This window comes from Scleropages formosus, chromosome 12 (genome assembly GCF_900964775.1).
Source record: "Scleropages formosus chromosome 12, fSclFor1.1, whole genome shotgun sequence".
NCBI classification, from domain to species: Eukaryota; Metazoa; Chordata; class Actinopteri; order Osteoglossiformes; family Osteoglossidae; genus Scleropages; species Scleropages formosus.
In genome coordinates this window covers 530446-555962 of record NC_041817.1, presented here as the reverse complement: position 1 = coordinate 555962, position 25517 = coordinate 530446, and the positions used below count along the sequence as shown (strand labels likewise).

At 38.8% G+C, this 25517-nt stretch overlaps 1 protein-coding gene across 1 annotated transcript; it reads left to right on the top strand.

Moving 5' to 3' along the window:
* Positions 1–123: 123 nt before the first annotated feature.
* On the top strand, positions 124–23624 carry scn1laa (sodium channel, voltage-gated, type I-like, alpha). The gene is made up of 27 exons (XM_029256728.1): positions 124–150; positions 595–902; positions 1299–1417; positions 1648–1737; positions 1906–2034; positions 2235–2326; positions 3290–3511; positions 3930–3993; positions 4548–4689; positions 5074–5292; positions 5812–6075; positions 6921–7244; positions 8527–8662; positions 8843–9081; positions 9526–9699; positions 9861–10217; positions 10681–11115; positions 13800–13929; positions 16592–16746; positions 18100–18273; positions 18549–18671; positions 20293–20562; positions 21112–21165; positions 21316–21453; positions 21815–21919; positions 22040–22310; positions 22421–23624. The coding sequence occupies exons 2-27, from the start codon at positions 630–632 to the stop codon at positions 23587–23589; spliced, it is 5868 nt and encodes a 1955-aa protein (XP_029112561.1). The 5' UTR covers positions 124–150; positions 595–629; the 3' UTR covers positions 23590–23624.
* The last annotated feature ends 1893 nt before the right edge of the window (positions 23625–25517 follow it).

Below are 25517 nucleotides of genomic sequence, written 5' to 3'. Positions count from 1 at the left end.
ACTTCATTAGTATCTAGATTCCATCTGAACAAAAAAGGCTTCACAAAAGCTCTAAATCTTTCTTTTTTATAAGTAACTGAATGCATTTAAATATATTGCAGTGATGTAAAAAAGGAGAAAAAAGGAAACTGAAGAAAGAACAAGAACCAGGTACATGTCAAAGTTTAATACATAATGCTAGTGGAGAGGGGTCATGGGATGAACTAATGTGGACTGTGGACACATATCAATACATTTAATTACAATAGTTACAATAAATGTAATCCATTATTTTCACCCAGGTTTGACACAGCAATTCCACTGTATTATTCCCGTTGCCTTTACATTGTAAGTTAACTTGGAGAATGGCATCAGTTACAATATTTTTTTCTTCTTTTTCTTCTTCTTCTCATTATTATTATTATTGTATAAACATAATAATAATAAAGTTAAGATATGAAGGTGTGTTTTTTTAGCACCTTAAAATTTTCATATGCAGGACACATATTTACATCAAACTAAAGAGGACAACATATTTATATACATGGTAATGAAGTGTTCCTCTTGCCTTTTTGCTTCTTCCTTGCTGTTCTTGTTTTGCATTTTGTGTTGGAGGCTAACAGTACACGTTGAAGGTACAGGATGAAAAAATGGCACAGTTTCCTATTCCACTGGGACCAGACAACTTCCAACTGTTTACCCCCAAGTCTCTTGATGCCATTGAGAAAAGGATTGCTGAGCAGGATGACTGGAAAGCCAAGGGTGAGCAGTTTGATGATGATGATGATGAGGATGAAAGAAATTCTGAGCCAAATAGTGACCTGGAAGCGGAGAAATGTCTCCCATTCATCTATGGAGACCCAGCAAAAGACATGGTGTCAACACCCCTGGAGGACCTGGACCCATATTACCGATATCAGAAGGTAAGTCTTCATCTGCTAACTAAGCAGAAAGAACTTTATTCCTCATGTCACTTGAAACATGCAACATGGGCCAGGCTTCAGCATAGGGAAACTAAAGCTGAAGGAAGTCTTTATTGAAACGTACACCAGAAACAAGAAGGCATTTAAACCGAGGGAAGCTTAAGCAATAATTTTTGAACGAACTTGTTCCAAGTGACATTATCAAGTAGATTTTTGTTTTGTAGAATGTGTACTGAAAAACCAACATGTTCTGAATATTTGAGACAACTTGTAGGAATTTGTTCCATCATCTTTAAAGGTAATTGAATTCAAAAACTGTTTATTCAAAACCAAGACTTCATGGAGAAACTCTTCTGCTTCCACTTCTGGCTTCCCTCCCCGCTCTGTCACCTGTAGACCTTCATAGTACTCAACCGTGAGAAGACAATCTACCGTTTTAATGCCACTTCTGCCTTGTACATCTTTAGCCCTTTCAACCTCTTGAGGAGATTATCAATAAAGGTTCTGGTACATTCATATCCTTAACAAACGGAGAAGTGATTTAATGTCATATTTCGTTTGGATGATAATATTTATTTGTGGTTGAAATTGATGAGCAAAGCATGTCAGAATGCTAAGCAGATGAGGAATTGTGTTGTAGGTTTTGAATAAATTATGGCTTGAATTCAGATTTCTAATGTGCTTTTTTTTTAGAGGTTAGGGTCCCTTTGTTGAGCACTTTGGTTTCCTTGACTGTTGCTATTACGCTGTTCAGCAAGTTCATCATGTTAACTATCTTGACCAACTGTGTATTTATGACAATGAGCAACACCCCAGACTGGTCAAAGATTGTAGAGTAAGTGAAAACTTTGTTGTGTCCATGGTAACTTTTTCAGGAATTGCTTCAAAACCGAGATGCATTAAATGACTTGACACATAACAGCATTTTGTTGTGGACTGACTGTTATATTTGGAGCACATGATGTTTGTTTTGTCTTCATTGTTATTTGTTTCCCTGTTCTAGGTATGTGTTCACTGGTATTTACACTTTTGAATGTTTAATAAAAATTCTTGCAAGGGGCTTTTGTATAGGGAAATTCACTTTCCTTCGAGACCCCTGGAACTGGCTGGATTTCACTGTTATTGTTCTAGCGTAGGTATCTCTTTTTTCTAATTTTAATACAAAAATGTTCAATTATAAATACAGTATGATCAGTAATAATGCATATGTCAACCAAAATAATTAAATCCAACTAGTGTGAAAAATATTGCAAGGTATTGCTTTTGCAGCCACAGCATTGCAATATAAAATAAAACTCAACTGGAAGTCATTCTTTTTCCTAAACTTTGCAGGTATGCGACAGAGTTTATAACCCTTGGCAATGTATCAGTTCTTCGTACTTTCAGAGTCCTGAGAGCCTTGAAAACTATTTCAGTAATCCCAGGTAAGAACTTCTTGGTCGTGAGTGTGCAGGTCCACTTGTTTTAGAATGGTTTTTTTGGTATCCTGCTGTGGCATCTTCATGTGATTTCTCTTCAGACTCTGTGCATCAGAGCACTGAGAACTTTGGAGGGGTCCAATGAGACATGGAAGTATTCTCACAGATTAGAATCTCCTGGTAGGACAGCTACATCAGCCTATGCTGTCGGATTATATTTCTGTCACAGAAAAATAGATGGCGGAAGCAAGAATCAGACAGTTGTCCTCTGAGCTTGGAAAGACTCCCCATTTTGGTCACTTTTATTTGAGTCCTTTTTAGAATAACAAAGTAGCTTTTCTTCTTTTGAGTATTAAGCTCTCAGTGGTATGTTTGCATGAGATGGAAGTTTTAACCAGTTTTGCTGCCTTTTTGATAACATCTTGTTTTGCTTTTCTTTATTTTTGAATTTTTGAATGAATTTTAGCACAAACAAAGGGCCCAAGGCTAAAAAAACACAAGTTAGGATATCAGCCTACTGAAGGTGTACCCAAAGGAAGGTTAATTATTGATACATTCACAAGCAATGTACAACAGCAGATATTATTATTGAAGGATCTTCAATACTGAACAGACACAAATGTCTTGTCATTGCCTTGTGTAGTTTTTTATGTACATCAGATAATATGATCTCCTCTTGTGTTTCATATGTTATGGAAATATTAACATGGGTTACAGATCCAATTATCCCCTTGATCTAATAAGGAAAGGGCAACTGAATGAATGGATCTGAACGAAGATATCATTGTCAGTAGCAGAATGAGAGCATGGTTCCTGATCGCTGCTTTTCTTTCATACGTTTCAAGGTTTTGCTCTGTGGTGCTTGGTGCACATCTAAAAGCTGTCAAAAGTGTTGATAAGGTGTGCTTCCTGTTTTCTCGTAATAAAAGGCTTAAGACTGTAAAAAGATTGTCCTGGTGTCTCTTGTAGGTTTGAAGACCATTGTGGGGGCTTTGATCCAGTCAGTGAAAAAACTGTCTGATGTCATGATCCTAACCGTTTTCTTCCTGAGTGTTTTTGCACTAGTTGGACTGCAACTGTTTATGGGTCTTTTAAGACATAAATGCATAAAGATTCCAATAGCAAATGGAAGTGAAAACCAAAACAATGAGAACTTCTTCAACTGGACAATAGAATACATGAACGATAGGGGTAAGCTTTCACTTTGTCTTGGCAGTTGGTACAACGAATGAGCCGTACATTTACTTCAGAGCAGGAAATATGTTCCTGTGACAAAAAGTGTTTCAAGAGACTCTGGAGGAGTGTGTCCAGATGGCTTTTATTTGTTGAAACCGATAATTACAAGAACCTTTCTGTGAAGCAACCTATATCAAAGAGGAGCACATGTTCAAAAAGTTTTGATAATATATGTACACCTTTAAAAAGAGTGAAAAGAATATGTGCAGCATGTGTGAAAAACATATTTCTGTTGATGTGTATACTTATCACATGCAGTATGAAATATAACATATAGGTATGTCTATAATTCTGGGATAATTTTCTAATAATACATGTCTGTTTTTGACTTACATAATTGCTGACCTTGGGTCTTTTTGTTTGTGTAATGTAGGAAACCATTATATCTTGCCAAATCAACGAGATCCTCTTCTTTGTGGAAATGGCACAGAGGCTGGGTGAGATTCAAACACTTTTGATACGATTAATGAAAACAGCTTATTTTATATGCTAATAGCTCACCAGAAACCAGAAGTTTTTCTAATAATAACTGAACGGTTTTTCCCCTTTTTCATTTGGTTCTAAATCCATTTAAGTTATAGTATTTTTAAGAAATGGGTTGCACAACGAGTAACACTGCTGTCTCACAGCGCCTGGGTGGTGCAAGAGGATGTGGGTTCGATCTTCGGTCAGTCTGTGTGGAGTTTGCATGTTCTACCTGTGTCTGTGTGGGTTTCCTCCCGGTGCTCTGGTTTCCTCCCACAGTGCAAAGACATGCTGTTCAGGTTCCCCCATAGTGTGTGAGTGACAGAGAGAGTGTGTTCCACTGATGTATGGATGGGTGACCCAGTGTAAGTAGTGTATCTAGCACTGTAAGTCACCTTGGTGAATAAGGTGTGTGGGCCGGTAGCACTACATGGTATCCACTGGAAGTTGCTTTGGAGAAAAGTGTCTGCTAAATAAGTAAATGTAAGAAAAACTCTGAAGTTCTATTCTGTAACATATGTTGCAGGGTTTGTCCGGAAGGATATCGGTGTCTTAAAGTAGGGCGAAACCCAGATTATGGCTACACGAGTTTTGATTCTTTTGGCTGGGCCTTCCTGTCTCTGTTCAGGCTGATGACTCAAGACTATTGGGAGAACCTATATAAGCAGGTCAGTCTTTCACATTTTAGGGTTATTGCCAGAGTTCCACTTCCCTGGCTGCAGGGTGGAGAAGAGTTTTACATTTTAAGCAGTTAGTGGACTACTTTGTTTACCACATCTCAATGTTGCTGTGCTCAGCAGTTTCAATGGAAACCTTTGCTCTTTTCTTCAGAGTTTTTGGTGGAAAATTAATTAGTATCTTATAATCATGGTTTTGTTTTTTTTTTAAAAAAGCACTTTTAAAGCTTCCTATGCAGCTAACTGTAACAGAAATTTTCTTATATCTGTGAATGGAGCATTCTTGCACTGTAAACTTTTAGTAAGTTGTATAAACTGAGTTTTTTTCTCTTTCCATCTCCACTTGGATATACATACATTTTACATATGTTCCAGACTTTGAGAGCAGCTGGGAAGCCCTACATGCTTTTCTTTGTGCTGGTGATTTTTCTGGCCTCCTTTTATCTTGTGAACCTGATCCTCGCTGTGGTAGCGATGGCCTATGAAGAGCAGAACCAGGCCACTATACAGGAGGCAAAGCAAAAGGAGGAGAAGTTCCAGGCAATGCTGGAGCAGCTCAGGATGAAGCAGGAGGAGATGCAGGTACTTTGCTTAGTCTATTACACCTCTCACATGATTCCTTATTGGCAATACTATTTCTCAGTTTTTTTTTTTAGAGTTGTTCTTATGTGGGTCTGTTATAATGTCCATAAAATAAATGTCTTTGTGGTACGTCAGATACTTTATTTTTAAAATGCATTGTGTAACTGATCCCACTTAGCTGCATTCGGTGTTGCATGCACCGTTGACTTAGCAGCATGTTTGGAATTACCTGAAAGAGGTGTAACAACACATGGCTAATAAAGACATTTCAGCAAGCTCTTTTAAAAAAAAAAAAATTCCTTCTTTTAATATTCACCTACATCACCATTTCAGTTACAAAATCATAAACTGCTATTTTTTTAGCCATTTTAATTAATGTACAACCCATGTCTATGATTTTCTTTCATTTCTTCATGGATTATATATAGGATTAAGCATATATTTAAGTAAGAGCTTTAGTTTGTGCATCAAGTGCATGTCTGTGAGAATTCTTTAGTGCTGGTGAGTGAGTGCATTTCAACTGGTCCATAGGCTGCAATGGCAGCCACTGAGAGCGCTCAGTGTGATGGAAACGTGGGAAGAATGACCCACACCTCTTCAGAAGCATCTAAGCTGAGCACCAAAAGTGCCAAAGAAAGACGTAATCAACGCGTGAAGCGGAGGGAGGATGAGGAGAAGGGAGACCATGAGAAGTTTAGCAAGTCTGAGTCTGAGGACAGCATGAGGCCAGGGTTCCGCTTTTCTGTGGATGGCAACCTACTGTCGTATGAGAAGAGGTACTCATCCCCAAACCAGGTGGGACTAAATGCTTCTCATTGATGTGTGCTGCATTCTAACGTTTAATCTACATGTGATTCTACATCTAAAGAGGCATTTTGAACCATTTTAACCAGTTTCCTAACTGTAAACACTTGTAACTTTTAACCACTATTAATTTCTGAAAATAAGCCTTGCATTGCATTTTTGCATGTTTATTAATTCTCCAACTTTGTCACATGACAGTGGAATGTATAACGTCATTCAAAACCAGTATTTTTAGAGCTCACTAACACACCCCTGTTATCGTTTATTTCTCAGTACCTCCCGTATTTTTTCTTAAAATTGTTCTCTACTTTTTGGCTTCATCGAGGATCTCACAAATTGTGTTACAGAATAATTTTAAGCTCTGCTCGCCATCCTTTATAAGGCCTTTCACTGTCTCCGAACATTCTCATTGTCTTAATCAGTGAGTGTCAAGGTGTTCATCTTCTTAGTCGTCATCATCAGCACCATTATCAAAATCATCAGCTTCATCTTTATTATTGTAAATGTCCATCATCAGCATCGTTATCGTCATCATCACCATTCTACAGTTAACATTCATGATTAACATACTGGAATTTAATCAATCTGGTGTTCAATCTCTGAATACACTACGAAAGTATGAAGTTATTTTACCTGATGTGGATGAGAAAATGGAGGAAGAAACAAGGAGAAATCATCCAGATGGAGCAATAAAGACCCAGAGAACACAGAATCAAGCAAAGATAGAGAAATACACTTTTCACCCACTTACTTCTCATTTAAAGATCCAGGAAGGGTTTTCTCCAGGACTCTGTGCAGTGTACAAGCATGTACTGAGGGATGTGTTTCTCTCTCAGTCACTTTGGAGTCTCCGAGAGTCCTCGTTCTCTCCTCGGCGCAACAGACGCAGCAGCCTCTTCAGTTTCCATGGGCAGGTGCGGCACGCAGGATCTGAGAATCATTTTGCCGATGACGAGCGTAGCACAATCGGTGATGCTGTGAGCCGTCACGGGTCCCTGTTTGTGCCAAGAGGCCAGGAGCGCCGGCACAGCGATGTGAGCCGGGGCAGCATGTCCTGCAACAGGGCTGTCTCCTCGCTGGGTGGTACCTCCACTGACATGTGTCCTGCAGGCCTCCTCCTGCCAGTGGTTACCATACATAGCCCTGCTGTTGAAGACAATGTAAGGAAAGCGAAGCCTGGTGCACCACTTCTGTTGCTTCCTGCTGTCTCCAGCTGCTACACGTCTAGTTCTGCATCTGTCAGTCCAGCGCCATGTCAAGTCTGTGGTCTCGTATACTGTGCTATTTGGAATTGTGTTCTTTCAATTGCTTTATGTGTCCATATTCCAGTGACTTAAAGCATGAGCAGCCTTCAGTTCCGCTGCTGCTTTGTGCTCTTTTTATTCCAGCTTGCCTTAGTAGATCTGTTTTTTCTGCGTTTTTAAATGCTTTTTTGCATTCATGATCTCATGTAGCTTCACTTAAACTTTAACATCCCTTAAAACAGACATTCCACAGATATGCTGAAGGCTTAAAAAAGGGATTTCTGAAGGTAGTAGAAAAGAAACAGCTAAGTAATATGACACACAGGTGACATTCAGAAAACACAGCTAGTTATAAAGACCTTGAACTGATGGAAAAAATCTGTGAGCAGTTTACTTACATTTTATTATTATAAGACAGATATGTTAATATTTTATTTCCATGCCCTATTTGTTCATTTATGTTCAGTTTTGTAAGGGAAATATTTAGGATTTATCATCTAGCAATCTAACATTTCAGAAGTCTTAACAGTTGAGAAAACATGGAACCGAAGGTTTAAGCATGGGTTCCCGCCCTCTTAACGTATATTGTGCATTATTATTGGAGTGATAAACTGATCAGAATCAGGCAGCTCAGAATCATTTGAAAGCTAGAGGCAAATCCACCTGGATGTTACAGGAATCAATGGGTTGTCATCCAAGGAATAGGAGTACCACAGCCGAGTGAAGTCAGAATGCAGCTGTTTGTTAATTCAATGGAATACATAAAAATATGAACACTAAAGGACAAAAATGAATGACTTTCATGTAGAAAAAGTATTATGTGTCTGGGTTTTAGACAGCCAGTAATTAAAAAAAACACTTGTCAATCCAGGGTCACATTTATGGCTTTTAATGTTTTGATGGTTTTTAACTTATTTGTTATGTCTTGCAGTTTCTTCAATATTGATATTGTCATTGTAAATGGTCCTCATCAATAAAGATGCTTTGGATTGACTAGTAACTCTGCCTTGCTTTGCTCTCTGTCTATACAGATATGTTCTCCAGTTCAGCCCACTCCTGTTGTGACTTGTAATGAATGTTTAGTTTAACCTGACTTTCCTTACACAGTTGTGTTGTCTTCTATGGAATTGTCATTTGGCAAATATTACCCTTCAGTTCTTTGCATTAGTGATACTTACAACTGCATTTAACTCCTCAGGATACATTTGCAGAAACAGAGATTCCCCAGAAAAAGAGATCCAACTCTCACCAGCCATCCATGGAGTTTTTAGAAGACCCAGTGGCAAAGCAACGAGCCTTGAGCGTGGCCAGTATTCTGACAACCACAGTGGAAGGTATATGCAATTCTTGTAAATGGCTGTAGTCAATATAACAGTTATGAGAGCGGGATTCCTTTCTGTTCGTAACTCTTTGTTTGAGTTGTCTAAACCGTCAGTTCAGCACTTGTGGAGAACTCTGTCTGAATCTGACCTGTTCTTGTTGTCTCCCATTTCCTTTTTGCCCCTGTATCCCAGACCTGGAGGAGTCGAGGCAGAAGTGGCCAATGCGCTGGCACAGGTTCGCCACCACCTTTCTCATCTGGGACTGCTGTCCCTTGTGGCTGAAGATTAAAGGGTTTGTCAGGGTACTTGTGATGGACCCATTTATGGACCTTGCAATCACCATCTGTATTGTGCTGAACACACTATTTATGGCTGCGGAGTACTACCAAATGTCAAGTAAATTCAGTTATGCCCTGAGTGTGGGCAACTCGGTAAGCACTTTTTTTCCTTCAGCCGGACTCCTTCTTTCCTGTATTTTGTATTTGCACAGTATTAGTTCCGCATTTATAGCGTAAATGTAAATGTTTATGTGCTGTAACTTTGTGATGATGCCCAGATAAACCTTTACACAGTCACTACTCCTGTACTGTATGTAAATGTTTGTGTACCTTTTAAAAAAAAAAAAATTGTAGGAAGGCCATCGGGATTCGTCTATCCTGAGCACCTACTTGTACAATGAACATCGGTGCATAATGTGGAAAGAAACAAACTAAGTTTACTTAAGAATCACACATCTGCAACTATGTCTTTTTCTCCTAATGTAATGCACAAATTGTATTTTGTCTGAGATGTACATCACTTTGGAGAAAAGCATCTGCTAAATGAATAAATATAAATGTAATGTATATGTTCCCTCTTGCGCTTTTTGTTTTTAGGTTTTCACGAGCATTTTTACAACTGAGATGTGTTTAAAAATCATTGCCCTTGATCCTTACTATTACTTTCAAGAAGGCTGGAATGTATTTGATGCTTTAATCGTCAGCCTGAGTCTGATGGAGCTTGGTTTTGCCAATGTGGAACGTCTTTCTGTTCTCAGGTCATTCCGACTAGTGAGTTACCCACCTTTGTTCTAACTCATGTTCTTATGTACTTGACCTTTATATTTCAATATGAAGTCAAAAGCATAATATGTGATCTTTTTACTTAAGAAACCTAAAGTTTTCTGTTTTTTGCCCAGCACTGTATAACAGCAGCCTGATTTCATTCACAGCTAAGAGTATTCAAGCTGGCTAAATCCTGGCCTACGCTCAACATGCTCATCAAGATTATTGGCAATTCTGTGGGTGCCCTGGGTAACCTGACTATTGTGCTGGCCATCATCGTCTTTATCTTCGCTGTGGTTGGCATGCAGCTGTTTGGCAAGAATTACCGCGATTGCGTGTGTAAGATCTCGACTGACTGCAAGCTGCCACGCTGGCACATGCATGACTTCTTCCATTCGTTCCTCATTGTGTTCCGTGTGCTGTGCGGCGAGTGGATTGAGACCATGTGGGACTGCATGGAAGTGGCGGGGCAGTCCATGTGCATCATTGTCTTCATGATGGTCATGGTCGTCGGGAATCTGGTGGTACGCTTTCAGCTTCATCTTGTGTTCAAACTTACAGGGCAAGCCGTGTGTCACATGTTTCAGATATATTTGCTCAATTTACCAGTTTTGCACTATATAATATAGATGCACTTCCTAGGTTATAAACTTCCTGTAGTTGCAAATCCTCATCCTTAACTGCTATGTTACCTGCTTCCATTGTATCATATTGGTTTCAGTCTTTGCCGATGAAACCTATAGTGGAGAACAATTATTGAATGTTTTGAACATCTGAAAAGTTTAAACCCAACATATTTCATATCAGCATTTGGGGCTCTCAGAAATATGAATAGATCCCACAGCAGCCTTGTTATATGTATCTTTTAATTTAAAATAATTGACATAGTACCACAGTATTCAGTTGAACATAACTTTAATTATTTTAAATATATATTTTTCTGATGTAATAATGAATAAAGTTGTTTAATTGTGCCTTGTCTGGCAGGTTCTGAATCTTTTTCTGGCCCTACTGCTCAGCTCATTCAGTACAGACAACCTTGCAGCTACGGAGGAAGACAGCGAAATGAACAACCTACAGGTCGCCATAGGACGCATAAATCGGGGTGTCCGTTTTGTCATGACCGGGCTGCGGCAGTTCTGTCGGAGCCAGTGCTTTCGTAGGAAGAGGCACAAAGCCCCTGATGAGACCAAAACCCAGGGAGAGGTCAACAGCAGCGTGGGCGACCAATTTTACAATCATATTGAACTTTCCAGAGAGACAGACAACATGGATAAGAGCATCTGTATTACTGGAGACATGGCTTCTACCAGCAACCCCACTCTTTTGGTCAGCGTGCCCATTGCTGCTGGTGAGTCTGACTCTGAGAACATCAACATTGATGACTGCAGCAGTGAGTCAGAAAACGAAAGCTGCTTGGAGGTAAGTAAAATTTTATCAAATCATATTGCCAGAAAAGCTTATGCCATATTTACTTCCATCTTATGAGCAGTTTTTTGCTGTGGTAATGCAACATGCAATTTGAGAGTGCAGCCAGTGAGCCGTGGCTCAAAAACAACTGTAAAATTTTGTTTGTCATCTCTAGGGTGACAGTGTGGCATTTTGTGGACTTTTAAACACGCGACTGATTGATAAAAAGTGTGTTTAACGTAGCAGTCTGGGAACCCGCATCCCTCAGTGAGGTTACAGAGATGAGTGATATTTTCCAGCTTTGCAATGTGTGCATTCAATGAATCTCCACACACTGAAGGTTCCTAATTCAGTTCAGTTCATTTCACTTCCCTTCAGTTTGGTTGTACACCTCCCTTCCCAAAATGTCATCTCAGAGTAAATAAGAGGATGCCGAGGAACTGCCAGTAATGTTAAACATGTTTCACTTTATGGATTCTAAAGTTGTCTTCTTCATCACTTTAAGAAGCTGGCTAATTTTGCTTAACTGCAGCTATAAAGTGTTCTTTCAAATTACTGATATATACATATCAAAGGTCTACACACCCATGTTAAAGACCTATCCAAACAAACTCACAATTGTTATCAAAACAAAAGAAGCTTCTAAAGTACAAGTTACAGGGTGTGTAAACTTATGCAACCTGGGCATTGAAAGTTTATTTTTAGTTATAAAAACAAAAAGAAAAATTTGTAATTTCTATTTGATTGTTTGCAAGATGTTATTAAGGGTGAAAATGGTTCTAACTTGATTTGTCTTGATTTTGTGCTTTAACAATAGCTGAAATTTTATTGAACCTCTGCATTTGTCTGAGTTCTTACATTTGGTGACAAACATTACAAAACATTCCAATTTTAATAACTGAAAATAAGGTTTTTTTGGCTTCTGGTACTGTTTTTTTAATGCCCAATATTTTCTCCAAATAATGTTGCCAACCACAGCCTTTTAACATTAGTGGCATAGACCTTGAAAACGGAAACGAATTAAGTTGGTATAATGGTCTAAAATGCCCATATTAGCTAAAGCACTTTGGAAATTGAATTGTTGTGTGGGTAAGTGAGGGCAAGATATTGGTCTTGCTGAGGCACTTACCATCTGCTAACACAAATAAGAGGAGATGAAAGAATCTATCCTTACAGTTACTAATGCTGGATGATCTCTAATGAAGAAATTAGGAAAGACCACAGAAGGAGCAAGACCACACCACACAACTCATTATCCCCTAAGAGTTCACTCATTCTTGTTCTTTGTCTGATTACTTAGAAACTTATTGTGCATTCAAAGCAATATATAACTATACAAACTTTGATATCATCTAAATAAATGTTGTGTGTCATGTTTTTCATATTAAGTACATGCATATAGTAGACACCCAACATCATGTCACATTATACACTAAGAACACATTAGAAAACTAATTTGTCTTTTTAGATCATGTCCCCTATAAGGGAATAGCAAAAGCATCTTTTTTAAAGTGTTATGTCAGGAATTTTAAGTGTTTTCAATGCAGTTACAAAAATGATAATTAAGATTAAGACCTGACATTACAATATACTTGGTTTATTAAAAAAGAACAATGTTTGACAAATTTACCTTTAGATGAAAATGTGGACTACATATTCACATAGTTGGATTGACCTTCGCCTTGAGTGAAGGTACTGTTGAACCCCTGGTATTCCATCATGTGGTGCCTTGCAGTCTAACTGGTTACATCATTCCCTATATGTCATTAACTGACCCTTATGGCAGTCTGCACCATGCACTTTCTAGAAAGTCATTTGAAGGTAGATGCTACCCAGAGGCCACTATATACATCTCTGTTCAGAAGAGATGATGTCACATTATGTTGATAGAATATCAAGACAGAAAAAATATAGGAGTACAGTGGTTTACTGTAGTGAATATAGTCTATTATTATGGACATGACAGAAATTAAGGTTTTAACTTGCCTGATAGATATGGAAAATTATCTTCAGTGAGTCATGCCTTTATAGGACTGGAAAATTTGGCAGCAAATGTCGAAACAAAACATGCAAGTGTCACTTTGTCAATGTGGGAGTAATAACTTACGGAAAACCTGAAAAATGTTTATCAATTAGGAAGAGAAAATTGCATCTCAAATTACTTCCCAGCTATATCACATTATCAGTGCTTTGCTCTGGCCATATTAAAGAGCCCCGCAACTAGGCAGTCTTCTGGGTGTCTTTGTATATGTGCACTTTTACTGTCAAGCAAAAAGGAATGTATGTGTTTTCTTGCCAATGACAAACATGTTTTTTGGATTAACATAGTCAGGAGTTAGTGTAAGCTAGTACTAGACATGAACATATTTGAAGCGTGCATCTTTCGCTGGTTCCACTGCACTCTTGAACACAACTCTGCTGCATGGTGCATGTCATAACAAAAGCAAAATCAAATGCAGCCTGATGTTTCCCTACAGCTGGATGGATGGATCAGCTGATCATATATGTCAGAATTTAATGTCAGAGTATCATCTGATCAGAACAGTCTGTATTTTTCATTCAGATCAAATGTATTTGTTTCATATTTCAAGACTGTGGGTACTTTTTATTGTGATTCCATGAAGTAATGAAATGAAATTAAAGGCTGCACCTATGACATAAGCTACAGTGCAGGTATTATGAAACTCTCCTGACAGAAACTGGCTGAACCCCGGCTCAGTACATCAGAGGGCAGCACCATAGACTTTAGACCACTGGAGGACAGAGGCAACTCACTGGATTTGTATCTTGATGAGCCCCTGGAACCAGACCCATGTTTCACTGAAGGTGAGAAAAATGGCAGTCTCAGATTATCAGTGCTTCTAAAAGACTTCATTTATACCATTCTGTTTGTCTTTTCCCTTACAAACCATGTCAAATAAGAAATCTAGAGAAGGGAAAAAGAAGTTGTACATTTTGTCTGGAGGACTTGTATTCCTTAAGGAGTGTCAATGGTTCCTACTTCACCAGTGGAATATTAAATATCTAGCTTTGTGAGTGTCGACTACCCTTTAATTCACTTAAAGTATGCTTATCCCTCGAAAGTATGCATAATAAAATGTCTTAATCTTTTTGAGATGCGTTATTAAGGCACTTGACAGCAATGTAGATCTTCACCAGCATGTTTTTCCATCACAAAGGAATCCTCATAAAGTTTAATTATCCATATACTTTGACCAATACAGCTTCAGAAACCTAGTAAGAGGAAGTGACAAGGATTAGTAACTGATGTTTTGAAATTTATGCTTTTTAAAGCAGACTGGTGCTTGGCCACCTTACAGTTTCTGATAATGTAAATAATTCTTTGTGTTTTGTGTGTCTTTGCTTATTGTCTTTTAGAAAAGGGCATTTTGAAGCAGTGTATATGTTGTAAATATGTACAGTAAATATGTTTCTGCCTGCGCTACTGTAGTGTGGACATGGAGGGCATGAAATGGTTACGTGAAGATGCTTAGCTGTGACAGTGGGTTGTTTGTGAGGGTCCGCTCTCCTCCAAGGCATAATAATCTGGTTGTGTGGGCAGGAGGAAGAAGCACACACCCAATGTTGTCTGCTAAGAAATTACTCCAATTATTCTTTCCGGTGCATTCTTCAGGCACTTGATAGCAGTGGGGGTCTCCACCAGCATTTTTCCCATCACAGAAGAATCCATTCGTGTGCAATCTTAAATATGCATGTAAAGGCTTAGGTGTGTTTTTATATTTTACAGAAGTTTGGATTTTTGTATCAGCATAGTGCTTTGTACACACACACACACACACACATTTTCAGAACCGCTTGTCCCATACAGGGTTGCGGGGAATCGGAGCCTACCCAGTAACACAGGGCGTAAGGCCAGAGGGGGAGGGGACACACCCAGGACGGGACGCCAGTCCGTCGCAAGGCACCCCAAGCAGGACTCGAACCCCCGACCCACCGGAAAGGAGGACTGTGGGCCAACCCACTGCGCCATCGCACCCCCAAGCCAGTTCAATTCAATTCAATTTATTTTTATAGAGCGCTCTTCTCACGCAGTGACGCAGAGCACTTTAACACAGGCATAAGGCAAGAAAAACAAATACATCAGATAAAGAAACATAGAAGACAGCTGACTACCGACTATCATAATATAATACTTTTATAGTGCTATTCGCATGCCTACTGGCTGTGGAGGAAAGGAACAAAAAACTCCCAACTGAAAATTGAGGGAGAAAAAAAAAACCTCTAGCGGTCCAAGGGCCAGTGGCTGCCCACCCCTTCTGAGCATTGTAAATTAAGTAACAGTTCTAAGCCAGTTTACAAGTAATAATGATGTTGTTGCTGTATGGTCGCTTGAATCCCCAGCTCAGCATGGTACGTCTCGTCCATCATGGCAGTTGGTCTTCATCTTCAGTCAGCATGGGGATGTGTCTGTGACCACTGCTTTCCTCTAGTCTTATGTAAGGAGACAATGCTCAACAAGAAGAAAGAACAGAGTTAGTAATTTGTAACTTAATCAAGTCAATTTAATATGCATTGGTATAAAGGTGGTAAAAACAAACACAGGCAAGTGGAATTGCATTTCGAGGTGGAATGCCCGAGTAAACATGTAAGTCTTTAGGCTGGATTTGAAGACTGATACAGACGGGGCATTTCTGAGCGTAACTGGTAGACTGTTCCACAGTTTAGGTGCTCTATAACTAAAGCCTGCTGAGGTTTTATTGATCACAGGTACTTTAAGGTAACCTGCATCCAATGAATGAAGATATCGTTCTGGGATATACAAATCAATAATCTCACAAAGGTAAGCTGGAGCAATACCATTTACAGCCTTACAGATCAAAAGTAGGATTTTATAATCAACTCTAAATGTGACCGGGAATCAAAGCAACAATTTAAGTACTGGCGTTATATGGTCATATTTTCTAGTTCTAGTGACAATTGTACATGTGAATCTCTGAACAGTAACCAGACATGTCTTACTGTTACCACATTCACAAGTCTAAAATCAGTGATTCAAACCCCTTCTCCTGCAGTAATACACTTGAGCAAGGTAGTCACCCTTGAGTATAAGCACCCTGCTCTATAAATAATTGGTAAATGACTATGAATATCTTATTGTACAAATCTGGGATTGTAACCTTGAACAAAGGTGCCACAACAATAATAATAATAATAATAATAATAATAATAATAATTTGTTATTATTATTATTATTTTTTATTAATACTAATAATAACAGAGTTTGTTCCTAAACACTGTGAATGCCCTATGTACAGTATATATGTCTGAAGTAATTTAGAATGGGATAGATAGATAGATAGATAGATAGATAGATAGATAGATAGATAGATAGATAGATAGATAGATAGATAGATAGATAGAGGGAAATTCAGCTTTTTGTTTATGTGTGTAATACATATGTAATCTGTAATTCAATAAGACACTAACTGCTACACCTTTGTGTTACTTCTTCTTAATGTAATTTCAGGTTGTGTCCATAAATTCCCATGTTGTCAGGTGAACACAAACAGTGGAAAATGGAAAATATGGTGGACTCTGAGAAAGACCTGTTTCACCATTGTGGAGCACAACTGGTTTGAGACCTTCATCATCTTCATGATTCTTCTTAGCAGTGGAGCCCTAGTGAGTCATGGACTCCCTCCTTGAATCTGCAATGGCTCTTTTAATTTGTTGTAAAAATAAGGAACTGCTTTGTTTGGTGTGAAAGTTACAGGCAGTTTGAAAGGACTATCAAAAATCATTTTTGCACTGATGGGAAAACACTCTGGTCTCAACACAGCATATTAACCTCTTGGCAGCAAACATGTATTTTTATCTAAAGTGCATGCGTTTGTGTCTAAAATACCCCCCCAGCGAAATGACTGCTGACTTGTCTAAAAGTACCCAAGCACTAGGTGCAAACTGATGAGCAGAAAATACAAGTAATCCCATAGAAGTGTCTTCTTCTTCCAGACCTTGTATCAACCCAGTGCCCAAGAAAATGTCCTTTAACACATACCGCATAAATTTTCAAAGCTCTTTATGAAAAAGGACAGAAAGTGGCATAATGGTTGAGAAGTTTTGCTGCCGCGGGATATGAGGTTAAAATCCTCTGCGGGGTGCATGAATCGTAATGGAAATTGTTTTAATGATTGTTCTGATAATAGAGAACAGCTTCAGCAAGAGATTCAGATTTTTTAAAAAAGTACACCTTTAAAGACAACTGAAAAAATTAAATACTAAAAAGACCCTTTATAAACAGTGTACAGTATAGACTTTATAAAAACTTTGTCAAAGATAACATACACTGCGATACATCTGAAAGTCAGAATAAATTAGATGGAAAAAGAGAAATTAAGAAAAATATATTAACTGAAATGCAGGTTGTTTTTTTCATATTTTGGGGGTGTGTGTGAAGTCTGACTTGAGTTTCAGGAACTTCAGTAACGTTTTTCAGAGTACAATAAAAGGAATCACTGACTTTTGCAGGTCCAATATAGCACATCACTGTTCAACACCATACTAAATGTAAAAGAGTGGGATACCAGTATCATAATATGGGAATGCTTCTCATCTTTAAGAAATTTAAAACTGTGGATCTATGATAAAGGTGAAAGTAAATATTGAAGTTAAATTGCTTTTAAAGAACACAATAATAGAAAATAATTTATATAATAAAAAATAATAGGAATCTAAAAATCTATATGTTCATTTCAGTTAAAATTGTCATAATTCAACGTTGTTTTTGGTATTAGAGTTCATAATTTAAAAAACAATCAGGTATTAAATGATACAGTTTGGCACCCTTATGTGGATGGCATGTGTGAAGACTATTATTCTATTCACTCTGGATAATGTCTCTTAAAAAGTTAAATATGAAGAACACCACTGACTTATGAAAAAAATGTCTTTTTAATTTCATTTTTTAATAATAATTAAGATTTTTCACTATCTTCTCTGTTATTCCACTCATTCAATGGATTTGGCTTTTTTCAGGCATTTGAAGACATCTACATTGAACAAAGGAAGACCATAAAGACAATTCTGGAATATGCAGACAAAGTCTTCACTTATGTATTTGTCATGGAAATGCTGTTGAAATGGGTGGCTTATGGATTTGTACAATATTTTACAAATGCCTGGTGCTGGCTGGACTTCCTCATTGTTGATGTATGTATGAGAAATTGTCAGAATTCTTAGACAAAGTTATTCATACAATTCAACTTTTAACACATTTAAAATGGGGATCTTGATGTATTTGTACTGCATACTTTTAGAAATTACTTGAAAAATAACAAATATCTGTAACATGAATGCCGTATAGTAGTATTTCATTTAAATCTCTGACCTGCACTTCCAACATTCAAACAGCATCCAAAGTGTGTGCTCAGTTTGAGCCTGCCTTGTAACCCACGTATGATGGCATGGACCCTGTCTTCTTCCAGGTTTCCTTGGTGAGCCTGGTGGCTACTGCCCTGAATTGCTCTGAGCTGGGAGCTATAAAGTCCTTGAGGACCCTGCGTGCATTCAGGCCGCTGAGAGCACTCTCACGGTTCGAAGGGATGAGGGTGAGCACTACTAGAGCTACTTTGTGCGTCTGTGTGTGTGTGTGTGTGTGTGTGTGTGTGTGTGTGCGCCTCATTTTTTCCATCCACTTTCATTTCATCAAACAAGGAAGGAAAGGGGTCGATCTACTGTTTTCTTTGTACATTCAGTTTCAGGTTCTGAGTCTGACAGCTTACCCTATACATGGTTTACATGGTGAGGTGTTATTCTAGATGGTTTTGCTTAACTCAAAATCAAGCACACATATGACAGAGTAGTGAAGTGAACACGGAGCATAGATAGAGCCTTCAAAGCCTACTTTATAACATCCATTACCCTATTCTACTGGAAAACAGTGCTCTCCCAAAGAGACTTTAAAGATATGCCTAAGGTAAAAGGATATTCCTCTAAATCTCTACCTGTTTACTTCAGTGAACCATTTATGTTATCTGGTGATGGGGTGAAGTTAGCAGTAAAAAAATGCACTTTATAAGATTATGGCTGTTAGACCTGGGGATCTACGGAATACTACACACACACACACACACACACACACACACATTCAGAACCGCTTGTCCCATACAGAGTCGCGGGGAACCGGAGCCTACCCGGCAACACAGGGCGTAAGGCCGGAGGGGGAGGGGACACACTCAGGACGGGACGCCAGTCCGTCGCAAGGCACCCCAAGTGGGACTCGAACCCCCGACCCACCAGAGAGCAGGACTGTGGTCCAACCCACTGTGCCACCACACCCCCCTATGGAATACTACATCTTCTCAAAGAGCTTTGCTTTACTAGCTTAATAAGGAGGGCACTGCTTTCCTGAACACCCCAGGCTATTACGTCTGGTACATGGGTGAAAATTACTAAACTGGGGTGAAAAAATGGCCAAACCTAAAAATCAAATTTTTATTGCTGGCACTAAGAGGATAAAATTTTAGAGATTCAAAACAGACATGTTCGCTGATCGGATCCCAGTCAGGATAATTTTTGCACACATGAGGAACGATCGTTCACAGAAGGTACAAGAGTGATTAGCCTGTGTGATAGGACTTCATCTGCGCTTTAGAGAAGTGATTGTTGTGTTGAGTTTAGTTACCGATCAGACTACAGATACTATGCTAATGGCCTCTTTTCAAGGGGGAGTCATCAAATTCTCCCATCTGCATGTCTGACTCCGCAGTGTTTAACTAAATCTGTATTGACATTCTCTGATATTAAATTGCATTTGGGTTTTCCCTGCCGGGTGACATTAATATTAATTTTCTTTGTTTTGTGGGTTATTTTTTCATTTTGTGGAAATTTTTGTGACTTCATCATGATTCTGCAAGGTTTTTCTCTGTTTTGTTTTACTTATTTATTACAATACTTAACAAAGCATCTTGTAATCAATAGCTATCCTGTTTTTATATACTTGCTCAGCTGTTTTTCTTAGTGTCATTATTTTTCTGTAATGATATTGAAAGATGTGTTGTATAAAACATTATTCAATATACTGATGGTTTTATTACTTTTGTGTTAAAAATTTCCTACAGTTCACAACGACTAATAAAGATGTTTTAATCATTAATTACTAAATATAAATGTCAGAGATGTGTTTGATGGTATTCCATAATTTAACTGGAATTTTCTAAATGGCTCAAGGTGGTGGTCAATGCTCTTCTTGGAGCAATCCCCTCCATCATGAACGTTCTCTTGGTCTGCCTAATATTCTGGCTGATCTTCAGCATCATGGGTGTGAACCAGTTTGCTGGGAAGTTTTACACCTGCATCAACAACACTACAGGGGATCCCTTCCCCATAGAGGAGGTCGACAACAAAAACCAGTGCATTGCAAAGGAGGGCGCACGTTGGAAGAACCTAAAAATTAATTATGACAATGTGGGAGCAGGTTACCTCGCTTTGCTGCAAGTGGTGAGTAGTGATTTCTATCGTATTCTGACATATTCAGCTACCCTTTATAATTGTGTGGATCTGATACTCGCTGTGCATCCATCACATTGTATGTAAGAGGATTTCTACATATTGTTCAACCCTTTTTAAGTGCTTGCATGTTTCCTGTTCCCAAGTTACAATTCCTGCCATTGAACTGCTAAATATTCCATAAAACTCTTCAAAAAAAGATGAGGAAAAGTAAAAATGCTCATAATAGTATGGATTATGCTTTTACAAAATACTACTTACTGTTGTTTTTTTTTTTTGTAATTTAATAGCACATGTTATAGAATTTCCCTTAATGTTAATTTGGTAATTTTTTGAATGAATCAGAACATGAATACACTGAGGCCTAAAAATGGGATATTATACTAATTATTAAAGCTCAGTTGTATGTATGGAAATCTGTTGTATCACTGACTCTTTATCGTTCTCAAACAGCGTTGAAGGATAAGACATATTAATAGTAGTTTCTAAGGAGATAACTCATGTAAATGGTAAATGTAATATATTGTGCTCTGCAAATAGGCAACATTTAAAGGCTGGATGCCCATCATGTATGCAGCTGTGGATGCAAGGAAGGTAAGTATTTTTGCTTCTAGACTGAAATAATGGCAACACTCCTATACTTTGTGTTTTATAGATAGGGATTTGAATGAGTCTGGTGTCCTGCTTGTTATTCTGCCTTTGTCTATGTAATGTTCCATTGTTTTCAATGCCTTTTAATTTTAGCAAGAGCAACAACCTGGTTATGAAGAAAATGTCTACATGTACCTATATTTTGTTGCATTCATCATCTTTGGGTCCTTCTTCACTTTGAACCTCTTCATTGGTGTCATTATTGATAACTTCAATCAGCAAAAGAGAAAGATAAGTATTCTGTCACACTGGGGATAGCTGAGCAAACTGTCTTTTCACAAATCGTAGAGGCAGAAATGAAAAAAGTCTAAATATTTTTCTTCTCCCTCCTGTCTTTTTTGGTTGCATGGCATGTTGCCCTTCTCAAATCATATGTCAGGGAGTTTAAATATTGCTGCGTGCTGATTATGCTGAGCCACTTCTGCATTTGTTTCAGTCAGTATAGATCACAGCGTTCTTCTTGCATTGAAATCTACTCCGAAAAGCCTTTAGAAAATAGTTTCCAAGTCAACCTGAAGCATCTAATAAATCTGAAATGGTCCCAAGCACTGTGACAAAGCACTTTTTAATTTGTTTCATTCTGTTGGTTTACTTTGGAGGTCAAGACATCTTCATGACTGAAGAACAGAAGAAATACTACAATGCAATGAAAAAGCTTGGATCAAAGAAACCCCAGAAACCTATACCAAGACCAAAGGCATGAAATCATTTCCAGATTTGTATCAATAAATGGAAGGTTGCTGTGTTTATATTGGTCTGCATCCTAACAGTTGTAAAAGTCATGAATCACTTAGTGTGTTTTTTGTATTTGTTCCAGAACAAGTTCCAAGGATTTTTTTTTGACATTGTTACAAAGCAAGCATTTGACATTGTCATCATGGTACTGATTTTCCTTAACATGGTCACCATGATGGTGGAAGTAGATGAGCAGACACCGCAAGCGAAGGAGATTCTGTATTGGATCAATCTGATCTTTATTGCATTGTTCACTGGAGAATGCGTTCTCAAGATCTTATCACTTCGTTATTATTACTTCACCATTGGCTGGAACGTGTTTGACCTTGTTGTTGTCATCTTATCTATAGCTGGTAAGAAACCATCGCTCTCCTATTGTAACTGCAATAGGCAGTTATCTATTCAAAGTCCAGTCCAAGAATGTAACAAATGATGGGTCTTAACAGGCTATTTTCTTTTTCAGGTATGTTTCTTACGAAAGTGATCGAAAGATACTTTGTCTCACCAACCTTATTTCGGGTTATTCGACTGGCCAGAATTGGTCGCATTCTACGCCTGATAAAAGCTGCCAAAGGAATTCGTACGCTCTTATTTGCCTTAATGATGTCCCTTCCTGCACTGTTCAACATTGGTCTCCTGCTCTTCCTGGTCATGTTTATCTATGCCATTTTTGCGATGTCTAATTTTGCCTATGTAAAGAAGGAGGAGGGCATTGATGACATGTTCAACTTTCAAACATTTGGCAACAGCATGATTTGCTTGTTCCAGATCACTACTTCAGCAGGCTGGGACCTCCTGCTAGCTCCTATACTCAATAAAAAAGAGCCTGATTGTGACAGTAAGGAGGAGCACCCAGGAAGCAATATCAGGGGAAATTGTGGCAGCCAAGTAATGGGCATTTGTTTTTTTGTGAGTTACATTATCATATGCTTTCTAATTGTGGTCAACATGTACATTGCTGTCATCCTGGAGAACTTCAGTGTGGCCACAGAAGAAAGTGCAGAACCACTTGGAGAGGACGACTTTGAGAGGTTCTATGAAGTATGGGAGAAGTTTGACCCAAAGGCTACACAATTTGTGGAGTGGAGCAAGCTGTCTGACTTCGCCGATGCCCTGGATCCTCCGTTGCGCATACCAAAGCCAAACAAGCTGCAGCTGAACGCCATGGACCTACCTATGGTGAGCGGTGATCGCATCCACTGCCTGGACATCCTGTTTGCTTTCACAAAGCGTGTACTGGGTGAGGGTGGCGAAATGGACTCGCTCCGTGGGCATATGGAGGAGCGCTTCATGGCCTCCAACCCCTCCAAGGTGTCCTATGAGCCCATCATCAGCACCTATCGCCTCAAGCAGGAGGAGAAGGCTGCCACTGTCATTCAGAAAGCCTACAAACAATACGCAACCAGGAAAAGCTTCTACAAAGTAAAGGTGACAGAGGACAGAAATAACTTAAAGCTGCCGGACAGGGAAGCACCTGTCACAGACAAACTTAAAGAGCAATGTGTTTCACACAAAACTGATGCGTTCCCTTCTACTGCCTCTTCAAGTGACAGTCTGGGGAAACCAGACAGAGACAAGTACGAAAAGGACAAGCGGGAGAAGGAGGATAAAAACAAAGATATGAGGTACTGACAGGGAAAAAAGAATAAAAGAGAGGAAGTTCTACTTCGTGCAGCCAGATTGTTTACAGATTATGATTGTAATCTTTGTGCGTACTCTTTTTTCTGGTGTAGTGACCTATGCCGAAGCTTAACAGTGCTAACCGATGTCTCCAGTTAATGGCTGCATCTGAGATGATCTTCAGTGTAACACTAACCCAGTGGCCTGAGCGGGAAAGGGGCTCCAGAAAATCCAGACACTGGTCAGTGTGCACTGAACACTGCATTGGGAAAGCTGACTAAAGAAATGAGCTCAGCTTGTGGTGGATATAAAGCTGTACTGCTGCCAAAGCAAAATGCCAGTACCAAAGCATACGAAACAGAGAGGGCCATCACTAGCTCTTCCAGATTCACACACACACACACACACACACACACACACACATAATTTCGTTTTGAAACACACTTTATAATATTCTAAACTCAATCTCACATGCACATTTTGTCTCAAGCCTTAATTATCATAAAAATGTGTATTTTACACAGTCTGAAGTCTGAATTCACTTCTTAGATTTAAGAAATTAACCCTTCCTATTCAAATAATTAAACAGTATTCAGGCAACAAAATAAACATTGACTGTATCATTATTGCCATCGCATCTAAATATGGTTCAGACCATCAAAAGTACCCTGTTCTACATAACCAAAAACAATATCATTTGGGGCCTTGCATGCTAGGAAAAAAACTGGAATTTGTGTTTTTGATTTGTTAAAATATGAAAACTTTGCAAGGGGGGTGCAGTGGTGCAGTGGGTTGGACCGGGTCCTGCTCTCCAGTGGGTCTGGGGTTTGAGTCCCGCTTGGGGTGCCTTGTGACGGACTGGCGTCCCGTCCTGGGTGTGTCCCCTCCCCCTCTGGCTTTATGCCCTGTGTTGCTGGGTTAGGCTCCGGCTCCCCGCGACCCTGTATGGGACAAGCGGTTCGTGTGTGTGTGTGTGAGAACTTTGCTATTTGTCAGGATGCGTATTTCACGGACGGTTAGTTCTTCCGCACCCTGTAATTATTACATGTATTTAATGTTGAAATTTACAGGTTGATTGTGTGACTGATTCTCGAAGAATGGTTTCTCCATGTGCTAGAAGGGCTATGCTATAGTTCTACGAACATTACAATCCCATAATAATGAACATCATAAGCAGGCATCAGTTAATCCTGAGATTTTACTGAAACATTTTTTGCAGGGAAACACGCGTACCACTTGTAATACCAGGATTGGTACTGAAAGTACTGGAGTGGTTCTCAATACTTCAAATACCGAAAAACTGTCTTGGATTTAGACATATAGCAAGTTTGTTAAAATCCCTGTCTGGAATTCAAAGGGATGTTTGTGACAACAGCAAATGAAAACAACTAGAAGTCGTGTGTTACAGCAACAAGCGTAAAACACAAGTGCAGTATCTCCCAGTGAGAGAAAAGAGCAAATTAGTTTTCTTTCACCAAGAATGCTGTAGCAGACAATGGAGGGGATAATGATTTTCTCCATTTTGTAACCCACAAAGCTGATTATACATTATCGAGCAGCCAGTGTCGGCTTCTAGGAAATCCCTTAAGGCTGTGCAGAGCTGAACTCCATGCTGTACAATTAAAATCCTGAGCAAAATAGGGTTGTATCAGATTTATATCGCCTTAGCTGCCCTGCAGCTATTTTTTTTTTTACATAACACTTTCTTCCTTTGTGTGATCTCTTTCTTTTTTGTTTGAATCCACTGAGCCTGGAAAACCATTTCATGACTACTTGCCATATCTATTTCAATACCTTCCACCTTGTTCAAGCTACTAGTGTATAGATTTAATTTAGCTGTGCACATAAATATTCTTATATGGTAATTTTTAGTTTTCTGGCGTTTCTTGAGTAAGACCCAATGGACTGCTCTTCCATACCTGATGTTTTTCTAGACTCAT

Coding starts and splice junctions, on each gene's coding strand:
- scn1laa (XM_029256728.1), top strand. CDS start 630: ATGGCACAGTTTCCTATTCCACTGGGACCAGACAACTTCCAACTGTTT. Junction 903..1,298: donor CATATTACCGATATCAGAAG/GTAAGTCTTCAT, acceptor TGTCACCTGTAG/ACCTTCATAGTACTCAACCG. Junction 18,274..18,548: donor TGGACTTCCTCATTGTTGAT/GTATGTATGAGA, acceptor GTCTTCTTCCAG/GTTTCCTTGGTGAGCCTGGT.